The sequence below is a fragment of the Vanessa atalanta genome, chromosome 18 (assembly GCF_905147765.1).
Source record: "Vanessa atalanta chromosome 18, ilVanAtal1.2, whole genome shotgun sequence".
NCBI classification, from domain to species: domain Eukaryota; kingdom Metazoa; phylum Arthropoda; class Insecta; order Lepidoptera; family Nymphalidae; genus Vanessa; species Vanessa atalanta.
The window spans coordinates 421,843-435,962 of record NC_061888.1 but is presented as its reverse complement, the minus strand read 5'-3'; the positions used below and the strand labels follow the sequence as shown (position 1 = coordinate 435,962).

The 14,120-nt window shown below is 38.7% G+C and overlaps 1 protein-coding gene across 2 annotated transcripts in view; it reads right to left on the bottom strand.

The window, feature by feature from the left end:
- Positions 1-2,063: 2,063 nt before the first annotated feature.
- LOC125071017 (serine/threonine-protein kinase D1) overlaps positions 2,064-14,120 on the bottom strand; it is an 87,420-nt gene continuing 75,363 nt past the window's right edge. Inside the window, exons 4-15 of one of the 2 annotated variants that reach the window (XM_047681064.1) lie at positions 13,660-13,800; positions 13,200-13,378; positions 11,434-11,671; positions 11,201-11,325; positions 11,019-11,095; positions 10,575-10,704; positions 10,014-10,146; positions 9,468-9,784; positions 9,151-9,381; positions 8,237-8,420; positions 6,854-7,036; positions 2,064-6,790 (exon numbers count right to left, since the gene is read on the bottom strand). In XM_047681064.1, the coding sequence (XP_047537020.1) occupies positions 6,609-6,790; positions 6,854-7,036; positions 8,237-8,420; positions 9,151-9,381; positions 9,468-9,784; positions 10,014-10,146; positions 10,575-10,704; positions 11,019-11,095; positions 11,201-11,325; positions 11,434-11,671; positions 13,200-13,378; positions 13,660-13,800 (2,120 nt within the window). In that variant the 3' untranslated portion in view covers positions 2,064-6,608. The remainder of the gene's footprint in view (positions 6,791-6,853; positions 7,037-8,236; positions 8,421-9,150; positions 9,382-9,467; positions 9,785-10,013; positions 10,147-10,574; positions 10,705-11,018; positions 11,096-11,200; positions 11,326-11,433; positions 11,672-13,199; positions 13,379-13,659; positions 13,801-14,120) is intronic. The other variant, XM_047681065.1, reaches the window with a different exon arrangement.

Below are 14,120 nucleotides of genomic sequence, written 5' to 3'. Positions count from 1 at the left end.
ACTGTTATTTATCACATGTGAATGCTTTACAAGTTCTTTGTTACTGGATTTCGTGATTATATCTCTATGTGTTGCTTCACTCTGTTTCGTTTCTTCTATTTGAAGTGGACTGTATATCGAGAAACGCGGGAGTTCAGAATTGATAGGATAATGATTATTTAATTCTATTTTACCATTGGATGACTTATGAAGTACATTTTCATGGGGCCTCATCTTCATAGATGGTGTTTTAACACTTGGATCTTGGACTCGTTGTATATTACCTACGTTAGTGACTCTATCGATAATAGCTTTGTTCCATGGATTTTGAATAAGCGAATGGTTATTGCGATCAAGTCTGCTATCTTGGGGTTTCTCTTCATGTCGAACGTTAACTGCTTGCACTGCTCTCAGGGGAGTTTCTTTCCTGTAATTATTCTGGGATATCTCCACCCACTCGCAAGATATTTGAGATATTAGAAGTAATACTACTAACATGTTTGCGCGATGCACTGTGCGTATACTCAGGTTATTATTTTCTCATCTGTGAGCGTAGTGTAACGAAGTTCAAGGTGCGTAGCGATGACTCTGATAGGGCTGTCTATTCTCTTATTTTAATTTATTTACTGACTTAAAAAATATATATTATGTATTTTAAGTTGTTTAGTACTTTATTATATTTTCATAAAATAATACAGATACAAGAGAAAGCCAAAAGTGAACTAACAATAAGTATAAAAGGTATACGAAACCTTCGTATATACACGAAGTCCTTTATATATTTTTATTCGGAAATGCTTCAGCTTCGAAGGATGCTATATATATACGACAATTACATAGGGGTAAAATTTGGTAATAATCTCATTACATGTTATGGCAGATATTTCGGGACAGAAAATAACCCAGTAGAGGGATAAGAGGAAAAAAAATTGTATTTGATGTATATGTGGTAACTCAAATCAATTTTTAATTATTATTTTTTATTCAATAATCACTATCTTATTTAGTTTCTGAATGTTTGGAAAAACAGCCCTGCATTTTAATATATAGCTCAGCGCTCACGTTCAAAGAACCATGAAGTTGATAGCGCTGTAAGCATGCGACAAACTGCTCGACTATTAACGGTGTTGTATTAAAATAAATTCGTCTCAAACTCGCGAGTTAGTAACTATGGATGAATTCGTATTTGCTGTCAGTCAAGAACAGTTACAGGATCACCTTTTATTTTACTTTACACTACAATTAGACGGAACATTTATAATAAGTTGAGGTTATGTTTTTTATTTTAACTGGCGGGTTATCAGACGAGCAAATGAAGCACTTAATGTTATAAGAAATAATAACTATCCTTTAGAGTGCCAATGCGCCTCTATCCTTGGTAGCTAAGATGTAATGTCCCTTGTGCCTGTCATTACACTGGCTCACTCACCCTTAAAATCTGAACCCAGTGATACTACGTAATATCTTGTACAGAACCCACCTTAACCTAGTAGACCATGTCAAATTATATTAAATTTAAGTAATTGAATTATTTGATTGCCTTCGCAAGACGGCTGGCAGGAGCTGGATGCGAGTTGCCGAAGAAAGACCACAGTGGCATGCATTTGGAGAGGCCTATGTCCAGCAGTGGACGAATGCGGGCTGATGTGTGTGTGTGTGTGTGTGTGATTGCCTTCAATATACTTTTTTTTCATAACGTATAAAGGATAAAAAATACAACGTATAATTTAAAACAGTATTTATTATGAAATTATTAATATACTCCTTTTACACTTAATAAAAGTTATCAATAGAGTTGCCATATAAAATATTTTAACATTTTTATACTTAATAAAATACAAAATATATCAAACGATTACATAACAGAAATATAAATCAATATTATGAAGCTGTTTTATTTTAATTTTATAATATATGTACGTATGTATCTTGAGCTGCATTCTTCGTTCGGATTCTTGATGTTGATATACAAACGGTTTAATATTATGTCCAGCGAGACACACACATGGCTCATGGTTTGATCTCATACACTTAAAGGGGAGTATGGCTAGTCCATTAACTGCATTAACTTAATAAAACGCTCTAATTTATCACCGTTTGCGAACCGAACTTCGAACGCCACCCTCGACGGTTTGAAGTGGCCTGTTTTAGCAAACCATTCAGCTTATAACGCAAGAAGGAAAAATGTTTACAGGTATAGCTCACTTGCCAGCAGCATCACGTCGAACGCAGCGTCGAGCATTCGCAGGAACGTTACAATACATGGAAATGCTCAACAAACTGCTCTAATTTATACTCAACTTAAAATTAATTGAAGAGCAAATGAAGTGAAATTACAGACAGCGGTTGTCGTGATAAACATTTCTAGTTTTGATAATATTCGATAACTATACAGGGGGTAGAATTAAAGGGTTCGAATTAGAAAATATTGTACTTGGATTAGCACTGATTTGTAGTTCAGATATTGTTTCTCCTTTAAATAAAACCTAGATTTTTTCGCTATTATGCTTTTACCGCCACTGTTTGCTTTTAGTTGAAAACCTTATTTTTTTTAAACTAATTAGGATTTAATTATGTGACATCGTCTAGTCTCATCGACAAGTCTAGTAGAGCCATAACTTTTTTTATTATATAAATCGAGGTTGACACATGAACTTTATTATTTATTAATTATTAATCTTTTTGATTAACAATCGTACAACATGAAACACTTTATACAAAAAATGTAATATATATACAAAAATAAAATATATGTTATCTGTGATGATTGATTTGTTTTTACTTATAAAATCTTTTAAAAATATTTTGCCACTGGTTAACGTATTTGCCACTTCACTTCAGTTCAAATTGAACTGTTAATCAATCGTAAAATACATTTTTTTATAAAAGAAGACGTGTTAAATTAAATATTCGGTATAATTAAAAATAAAGTAATAAATGTGATGCACAGATAATAAATACTATAGTCGGAATGAGTTAAAGCTATTAGAATTAATAAAAATGTCGTCAGCTCGAGTTTATTGTTTTAAAGCCAACAATTACTCGCAGTCACAAAAACTATATAGAAAAAACGATTTGTCCTGTTTTTCACAGCCGTCTAATGAAAATTTAACGTTACTGTTAGTACCAAATAAAAACATCTATACAATATACATATAATTTGTATGTAACTTACATTAGTGTCTATGTACTTACATAATTTATAATTCTACTGGATTCATGTAAACTAAAGTGTAATTTAAAAAAGATCGATAAACAAAATATAAAAAAAAAAATACTTAAAAGTTACATATTTAAAAAGTCAGAGATCACAGAAAAAATGGAAGTTGCATTGTTCAAAGAACTATCAAAGAAATTCTTAAATAAGTTCTTTTTATAAATATTTAAATTACACTAACATATATATCCGTATCGAATTACAAGATTATTCCTTGCTCTAGTGACACCGTTATAGTTAATATTTGACACCGAATTAGGTCCTGTACACATTTGCAAGACGTGCACTTTTCGTCTTTAAAATTATAAGTTATGTGCAAGCAGCAAGAATTTACTTTATAAATCAAGCTTATAATTACAAATTATACTACACCTTGCTATCATATATATGTATACAGATAATCATTATTAAATTAAAGTAATATGTATTGGACGTGATTGTATTGAAATAAAAATGTAAGGCAGAGGACACAGCAGCGCACCGCGAGCGGGCACATTTCACGATCTTTTATTAAGCTAGCACCGCATCTATCGGGGAAGCCATTCATTGAGTTAAGTGTAATTCGACAAGTGACGCGTCACTAGTGGCCACGCTGATGTGTGCAATCCTTTAAACAGAAGTGTAGAGGTATGTTAGAGGATATTTGTGTATAAAAATTGTCCCTGTATGTATTCACTTTAGATCTCGCTGCTGAAGCAAGAAGGAACGCGCTAATACTTCGTATATATATAATAACAAACGCATACACATATATTAGGTAATACCTTCTAAGTACAGTAGCGCCGTTCCACCAATTTATGGAACTCTTGTAAACATTATCCATTTTTTCGTATGAAGACCCATATGACATACTTTATACCTCCACACTCCATAATATAACAATATTAAATTCAAATGAATCTAACAGCTGTTGGCACAGATTAAAAATCGGTAAATGGAAGATACGTTTTATATTTTATTATCTAATGGTTATATTCGTCTTATTAAAATACGTTATAATATTAAACTTACTTAGGCCGTTGTACGAGACGTTAGTCCCTTTACTTATCTTAATACGAGAGGAAGTTATTATATGTGGCTCAGTTATAATGGAGACGTGGTGTTTGTATTCTAGACATTATTAGACGTGTATTCGATTGAATTACAATTATCGCCCGTTGAGTAAATAATATTTTATTTTATTTCAAATAAGCGTGAACAAACTTTAAATTGGTCGAAAAATATAATATTTGCTCTTAATAGATGAAAGGAGAAAAAAAAATGGCAAGCAGTTAAAAAAAATGCAATTTTGCATTTAATTTGATGGCTTCTCTTATTCGCTTATTATTTTTGGACACTAAAAAGTTTAGTCAGATACATTAAGGCGTTTAGGTGCTGTGTCGTGACATCGACATAAATGGCGTTAGAAGACATCATAGACGATATCATATTTCTGTAATATTACGAGAGAATTAAAATAGACTGCATTATTAAATCTACTGAGGCCGATCACAGGTTATCCTGATCACAGTTGAGCCAATTCTTTGTAAACGTTGTCAATGTGAATATACAATACGGACGGAATCTAAAACGCCGTACTTACCAGAAAAAAAGCAGTTCTTTTTGCATTTCTAAAACTATCAACGCTGATTGTTTTGGTCCCTTTTAAAGAGATCCAAAAAAAAATCCAAAAAGATTTAGTTTTTTTGGCGATTAAAGCACTACCTGACACTAATAGGCCGGCAACGAAACTACAGATGCAGATGTCCATATTGGTAGCCATCGGATGAGACTTCTAACAATAACAATGGCCCCATTTTCAATAAAAAAAAACTTCGCTTCGGGTCCATGGTGAGCAATAATTATATCTTGTCAGTCTGATGTTGTGCGTGAGTCATTTCATTATTACTTAAAACGGTTTTAATATTTAATGTTGTAACATAATATACTTATTTTTGTCAGACATTTTTAGGCTTAATGGAAACAAAAGTTCAAGGTCAAAATTGAGTTTAGCTTCTTAACCGGGTGAAACATTTTGGTACAAAATGCTTTCATCTGTCAGATTTTTTTTTAATTTGAACTACGTTCACGCTTAAGTACCCGAAGGTCTTCTACTGACCACCCGTTGCGCGCAAATAGTATTCAATGTATGCCATTTAATTATATATTTAGATATAAACACCACTTTATTGACGTTAAATACCGTCTCTCTCGTCTTGAGGTATACAATTTATTAACGATTAGACCATTTACATCACATTATGTACGCTACACACTTACATACTTATATTTAAAAACATTTTAATTCATATAATCTTTCACTCATATATCTTTATAATTTCTAATTAACAATTCTCATTTCATAATTTTAGAATATAATTTTATTATTAAATTTCAATGATTGAATATAACTAAGCGACAAGGCGCAGTGTGTTAGGGTATCTTTATAAAGCTACGACCGCATAGCGTTTAAGTTGTAGTTGTGCTACTGTAATATCACCTGGGCGTAATGTGTGACTGTAGCCTTATAACATCGAAGTATTTCCTCTGGATCTGACGTCATATAATTAACGACTAACTTAATATAATTAAATTAATATTAAATGCAAAAGTTATTGTTCTTACGACAATTTTTTACACGTGTCAGTGGATATCAAATTCATTTCTATATAATAATAATAATATCTTACATTATATAAACACATAATATAAGCGTATAAATAAACGCATCTTAAACTATAATTAGTTGTAAATAAATTAGAATCTCATGTTTGTTGAAATACTTAATCATATTAAGCAGCTAGCGCGGTAGGAATGCTGTGTTACATCAAATAAATACTCTAAGGGTACGCGTCGTTTATATACTTTACCTGAGTTCATAGAGGGCGTTGTTACATAGTTAATGCGAATCTGGCAATACATAACAATGTGTTAAGGGTAGATTTCAGCCCACTCCTAATCGACACGGCAAATTCCTTAAGGCTGCCAAAAAAGAATCTATAGTTCGCTCATATAATGACCATTCAACATTTTTTCAGCGGTTATTTTTAAATATTTGTTTAAAAAATTAATTTCATTAAATAATTTTAAATTAAAATAAGATTACATAAATTTGGACGTATAGTTGTTTCTTTTGTCATATGACATACGTCACTGCATGATTCAATAGGAAACATTTTTAATGGCGGGAAAAATGAAACATGGCGTCAATGCGTTATCGGTGTCAGTGAATATTCGCCAATAAAATAGTATTGTGTGTCACCGGCGACGGGGAGCGGCTTCTCAAGCGAGTCAAAACAGTCTAAAGGCTATCCTATTCGTCCTCACGAGCTCAAAAGCATGAAACAAACGGCATCGTCATAGATAAGAGATTCGGGTACGAACCGAGCATTGGAACCGGCGAGTCACCAACAGTACCGGGGCGCGGCGGGCGTCAGCGCTCGTAGCGCGCGTCGTCGCTGGCGTGCGTGAGGTAGCGCGCGCGCACGCGGCGCTCCAGCGCGCGCAGGTCGGCCCACGCCTCGGCCGTCTGCAGCCACGCGTGCGCCGCGCACTTGTCCACCGACAGCCGCTTGCGCTGCTTCACTTGCAGCAGGTTGTTGATGAGGTCGATGGCTGCGGGCGAGACGGGGCTGTAGCGGCGCGGGGGACGGCCGAGCGGGCGGGGGCGGCACTCACCCTCGGCGGAGATCTCCCTCCAGGGCGTCGGCGGGTACATGAAGGCGGCGTTCTGGATCTGCTCGTTGATGTCCTCGTCCTCGTTGAACGGGAAGGTCCCGGACAGCGACACGTAGACGATGACGCCGACCGACCACATGTCCAGCGAGCGGTTGTAGCCCTTGTTGCGGAGCACCTCGGGCGCTGCGAGGACACGCGTTATTAGTGGACGAACTGAGAAACCTCTTATTGTTTTGTTAAGTTTTGAAAATACAAAATTTACGTGTGATAAATATTACAATATGATATTGTTACGGCGACGCTATTTTCTAAATGCAGCGTTCAACATGTATCTTACCAATACCAGCACAAATAGTTTATGTATATAAAATGTAGCCCAGCGAAAACTCTAGCCGTGTAAACGATTTAGCGATTTGGTACATTTACCTTTATATTTAGGTATTTTTATACAGTAAAAAGATCATATCCGGTAATATTGTCCGCACAATTACAGAAGGAGAATCGCATAATTATTCTGAAACTCAAGTAGACTCAGATCTGGCGTCAACTAAATACAGACAGAGCTATGGGCCGACAATAGCCCAAATTTACAATATCAGGAAAAAATTAAACGATCAAATATACAACTTTGCTCTGCATTAATAGTAATACCAGAACTATTGAAACGAACCATCATGCGAATCAGTGAACTATCTAAAATGGTGTAATAACTCAATCCACCGGATATTGAACAATAACGCCAGTTATAGCCGCTATAGACTATGGTTTTCCCGATTGATTCAAAAAGTGGTTGCTGGCAGTTTCTGATAGAATCAGAAGGTTATAAATAAATAAATAAATAAATATTGGACAACATCACATACATTACTCTGAACCCAATGTAAGTAGCTAAAGCACTTGTATTATGGAGAATCAGAAGTAACGACGGTACCACAAACACCTAGACCCAAGACAACATAGAAAACTAATGAAATTTTTCTACATCGACTCGGCCGGGAATCGAACCCGGGACCTCGGAGTGGCGTACCCATGAAAACCGGTGTACACACTATTCGACCACGGAGGTCGTCGACTAGGTTATGGTAGTTAACATTATGCTATTCGGTTTATGTAATGCCTTCGCAACTTGCGAACACCTAATGGAAATAGGTATGGATATGGGGATGATAGGGAAAATATGGAGAAAATGTTTGAATCGTTTGTACCGCAAAAATGTGAGATATATGGGGATGCCAAAATATGATCAGCAAAGGGTAAACAAAAAATATTTTTTTGGGTTTCAATCTAAGTTTTCAACTTCACATAGGTCAAAATGTAACGTAATTCAAAATTAAGATGTAACGACCGTGATGTGCGAGCACGGGCGAGTGTCGGGCTACGCACCGAGATAGGCGGGAGTGCCGACGACGGAGCGGCGGAAGGACTTCTCCCCGATGATGCGCGCGAAGCCGAAGTCGCAGAGCTTCACCTGCGGGAAGGTCTCGTCCGACGACAGGAGTACGTTTTCTGGCTTCAAGTCGCAGTGCACGATGTTCTTTTCGTGTAGGTGCTTCAGCGCCACCAGGATCTGGGATTATTGATTACAAAAACATTTGAGCAATGTACCATTGGTTGCGACATGCGAAGACCCAAATGTTACGATATCTAAAAAATTTCACCAATATAAAATATACTTAGTAATTTATAAACAATTATCTAATTGAAAAACACAATAATTACTATTTTCAGACTAGGGAAAACCGTTGTTTTTACGAACACATATATTTTCCATTATTTGCCGTTAGTACAATCTCAAGTTTATAACCTACGATATTTAGAGTCATTGATGTAAATGAGAAAGAGAAATGGTCCAAGAATATATCCCTGAAGGATTCTTCATTTACTGGATCCCCGAGAGATCTTTTGCCCATTACATCTACCCTCTGAATTTGATTTCTGATGATGATGATGATTATAATGTTAGGAGATAGAGAAATTTGATTGTTGAGAACCGTAGTGATGTAGTTTTCTGACCAGTGTTTCATATTACACAGACTCGAAGGCCTTAAAGATATGCTCAACACCCATATGTGATTTCAGTTGTCGAGTTTTAATATTGTAATATTGGTAGTAAATCGGAAAAATAAAATGTAAAAAAGTTAGATTTACTATTAGTTCATAGATGTTGCTAAAAGTAAGTAGCACACGGAGGAGTCTATAGTTACTGTGCTCTGCTACCTTATTTTACTGACATGGACGCAGCATAAGTTTGCCACCGGACCGACGTGGCGGTCACCGAACGAGTGGACGACACATACCTGCGCGACGAGGAACTTCGTGATGCGCTCCGTGAGACGCCCCTTCTCGTGAGAGAGGATCATCTCGAGCATGTCGCCCTTCAGCTTCTCCATGACCACGAAGATCCGCTCCGGCGTCTCGAACATCCGCTCGAGGTTGACGACGCCCGGGTGCGACAGGTTCTGCAGGATCGCCACCTCGTTCTTCAGCTGCGCCTCCTGCTTGGTCGGGAACCGCAGCTTGTCGATGACCTGGCGAGGGCACGGCGGTGAGCGGGCGGCGGGCGGGGCGGGGCGGGGCGGGGCGGGGCGGGGCGGCGGTTAGGGCGCGGCCTCACCTTGATGGCGACGGGGCGCGCCGTGGCGCGGTGCAGGCCGCCGTACACGATGCCGAACTGGCCCGAGCCGAGCACCTCGTCGGGGTGGATGCGGTAGAGCTGCGCCATCTCGGCGCCGCGCTCGGGCGCGCCGGGCGGCTCGGCGCGCGGGTGCGGCAGCAGCGCGTGGCGCAGCGCCGTCTCCCACGAGCGCGCCAGGTAGGCGCCCACGCCCGACTCGGGCGGCGGCAGCGGCGCGGCGCCGCCCTGCCACGCGGGGTCCACGCCCACCAGGTAGTCCACGTTGGCCGTGCGCAGCTCGAAGCAGTGCATCACGTCTGCCGGGCAAACTGGGCGGTGACGGCGCGGCTCGGGTGTCGAGTCGCGCCTAGGTGACCGTTTACCCTCGGGTTTATGTTTATGACTGACTTTCCCGAAATCATTTAATCAAAGCGATTCCAATTCTTCTTCATCACGCACGACGAATCATGAAATCTAATCGAGCCCCCGAAAATGTAAACGTGGTCTAATATCCAATATCAGAAGATGAATTAATCGGTGACGTACCCGACTGAGGAGTCCTCGCAGTGTCGACGGCCAGGATCTCGTTGAGAGGTATCTCTTTGTAGTACTTGGTGCCCTGCTCTGAAGTGAACAGCGTGATGGACTGGCTGTCCAGTCGCCAGTAGTGGCGTTTGATCTTCAAATATCCATGTATGATTTCATTAACAATTTATTCCAACAATAATTTACTTAGTCTAATATATCGAGACGAAGTTACATTTTTAACATATTTTCGCGCTTAAAATATATTATAATACATAAAATATTGTTATCATGTAACATCTTGTCTCAATGTCATGGATTGGACGATAGATATAATTGTCACGTTAAAAAGCATCAAAAGGTTTATGAGTGGTAGGCTTACGACACTTGATTGACCGGCTTGTCTTTCTTATACTTTATGCCTGTAAACACACACACCCACACACTCAGTGTAGTGTTTTGTAACAAGACATGCCCGCCAGATATTATACGTAATGGACGTACCAGAAATATTAACGCTAATGACACTTAGAACGGATGGTGGGGTCCAGTCAATCAAATCTGTGCTCGATAGGGTCTCACCGTTTTGTCCTTGTTCGTGAAGTGCACGAGCCAGCCTTCTTTGAGCCACTGCCCGTCTCGCTTCTTGGTGTGTTTGACGGACTGCACGATACGCATCAGCGGGATGTTGGCGCTCGGGGATGACGACGAACTGAAAAACGACATATTCTAATTATTAAAGTCTCTCGATAAACAACTTATAGCGTCGAGCGATATTGTTTTAGCTTTTGAATTAAAACTTATTTAATTTAAATTTCTAGATCGATTCTAACATTATATAGACTGTACTAGCTAGTGTCTCTTGAGAATGACCTTGGCCATAATCGTTGGCCGAAATTGGGCACCATCCCCATGGTTCAGATAATCAGGTCAAATCAAGAACAGTATTTTTGTATGCAAAAATAATTACAAACAGCTCAAGGAGTATCTCTAAAAAGCATTGTATCGCGTCAGCTCTAGACGTACCTGCTGGGTCTACTGGCGGAGTGTTCAGGGATGGTATCTCTCTGAGGCTCCTCGTCCTCGTCTTGTCGGTTCTCTCCCTGTTTTAAAATCGGTGCATTGTTAAGTCATGATAATGTAATGGAATCATTTCGTAGTCTTAAATGTATCGCGATAGAATCTTAAACGAATAGGGGGCTATGTACCTGGAGGCGCTCGTGGTGGTTGTGCGCGGCGTGGTCGGCGTCGCCGTCGTCCGAGTCGTCGTCGTGCGCGGCGCGCGGCTCGCTGAGCTCGCTGCTGGTGCTGCAGCTGTCCTGGTTCTCCCCTGCTACCGTTAGCGATACTTTAATCGGTGATGGCATAATCTTCCAGAATTGAGACTCAAAACTGCAAATAAAATGTAAAAAACGAATATTTTCATTTCGGATAACGTTACCGTGGTGATCTCTGATCTCTCCGCCGCAGTCTTTGGGCACGAATGGAAGGCACTTGCGATGCGCATTGTAATGACAGTCACCGCACTGCAGGCCTTGCTTGAACAGCCCTCGCAGCAGCTTCTTGCAGAGGCGGCACACCGTTGGCCGGGTGTAGGTGTGCACTTGGAAGGTGTGGGGTATGCCCAGAGAGGACGCCCAGGCGCCTGCGGACCGTTTGGGACCTGTTCCTGCACCGACCTAATAGACCAATCTTCTTTAGATTGAATAATTTATGAAACTAAAGCGAAAATATTTATAATTTCAAACTCAAATTGTAATGTATGATACTTTTTAATAATTTTGATCCAAAATACTAATCCACCATCAAGATTTAAATAAATATTTTAAAATACGAGTACACACAAATGTAATTATAAGAAGGAATTCAGACCCACTGACGTGAGTATTTTAGGAAATAATATTGATCACGTATTCGAGTGGATGTAATTATTTTATCTTTTATGAATAATTGGTATTGGTGAAAATTAAATCGATTTTAACTCCAGCTGCTTATATTATATTAAATACATAATACAATACAATTGAGATTCATTATAATTCGATAGGACTTCTTAAAGTTTTTTTTGAAACTAGTGACAGTTTATTTTGTGAATTTCCATGAAATCAAGACAGTTCACCCAGCTAGGGTTAATTGTTCGACAGCTGATTACAGACTTCAATTATAAATAATTTTATATATTTATTAAAAAATATATACGCATACAATTGTCAGTGCGGCACTGGATGATGGGTAACATAGGGTTGGAAATAAAACTCAAAGATAGAAAAAAACATGGTTTATTACAAATATAAGCGTTACATATCTCCAATGCTACCCACCACCCATTTGTAGCGTTTGTTACAAAAACTAGTCTAAAATACTCGATTTTACAATTAATTGTATATAATTCAATAAAACTTCTACGGCCTACGGTAAAACATAGTCGCATGTACGGAAAACATTTTATGAATATTTGTGGGTATTTTAAGAATTGTTTTGTCAATCACGGAAGTATCGTATTAATGTAAATTATTATATATTAGCGAACATTTTTTTGTTATTATAACTAATAAAAAAAGGTAATTGACTGTAATTTCATATAAAAGTTAACATTGTGACGTCACAAACATGTCAGCCAATCACGGTGCGTTTTGTAAAATGTTATCCGCGTGATATATTATTTAACGATTTATATATTTATAATTATCATAATACTATAAAGTAAATATATTTGTGTAAAAGAATTGTAAATGCTTAAAATATAATCGTATTAAATAAAATTAATTATTTATTGGACGGATTACAAAAATTGTAACTGTTAATAATACTTCGTATTCGTTAGTAAATTATATATTAAGGAATGTAAACGTGTAAAAAATTGAATAAAAATTGACGATTGTCCAAAATATTAGTTTAAAGAGATTCTTAATATTCGAGTTTCTTTTTTCATTGTTTAAACAAAATATAAAATGTAATGTCGTTAGAATTTTGGAACGTGTTGTCTTTTATTTTTGTATTGTGTACGATTTTAACAATTTTAAATAGAAAATAAGATAGTTCTTAAAAAAGTATCGAAACTGTCGTTTGGCCGTCCGATCAAAGTTAGTTCAGACACGAGATTCTTCAACAGTCGCGTCAGTCACTGGTCAAATACTGAGCTTCGAGCGGAAGAGTCGCTTAGGGGGCGGAGCTGTTCCCGGTGACGAGGTGCGCGAGCCTCCTTACCAGCGAGTCGTCGTGCGAGGCGTGCGAGGCGTGCGAGGCGTGGCTGTGCGCCGACGAGCGCGACGGGCTGCGCGGCGCGGCGGACTGGCGGCGGCTGCCCGGCGCCGCGCCGCTGGCCGGCGACTCGCAGTTGGACGGCACCTTCACCGCGCAGCGCTTGTGGTAGTTCAGGCCGCAACCTGCACGCCGAGTACAGTTCAGAGGTGGAAGGCGGTTGCCGTCCACAGGCAGATTAAGCAATCAGTGGTAAACGCAGTTATCCTTCACTATGACTTTTATACTAAATATAACATATTTAATGGCTTGGCCAAAAGTGGAACCAGGAGATTAAGTCTCCGTTACATATTACATTACGTATTTTTTCTCAAAATCTCTGAGACTATATATATAAGACCAAGATAGTTTTGAACTAATACAAATCTAACAGTCGATGATTTGAATTTAAAATAACTAGCTTTACCTTCACACTTGAGCCCCTGTCGCACGAGGCCGAAGAGCATCTCTCCACAGAAGTCGCAGAAGGTGGGCGCCTTGTAGGAGTGCACCGCCAGTGCGTGCGGACGCGGCGCCGGAGCGCTCTCGGCACCATCGCAGAGGAGAGCTGACGAGCACATAAGTAGCGAATCAAAATGTTAAATATTTTACGAGTACGGACATTAAGACGTCGGTTTTGCGCCCGAACTCTTACGGTCGTAGCGGATTTGTCATTGTATTTTGAGAATGATTAAACACTCATTTTTTCACAATTTTTTGCCCTGTAAGTCTACCGCGCCGGCCAGGAACACATCAACATAAATTTTCAGTTACGTTATTATTTAACACGTTACTTACAGCTTACATGTTTTTGATCTTACTTAAACCTTTAAGCTGCAACGAAAACTATCAATCTTCTAGCATTATAACATTAATCTCTTCAATAAT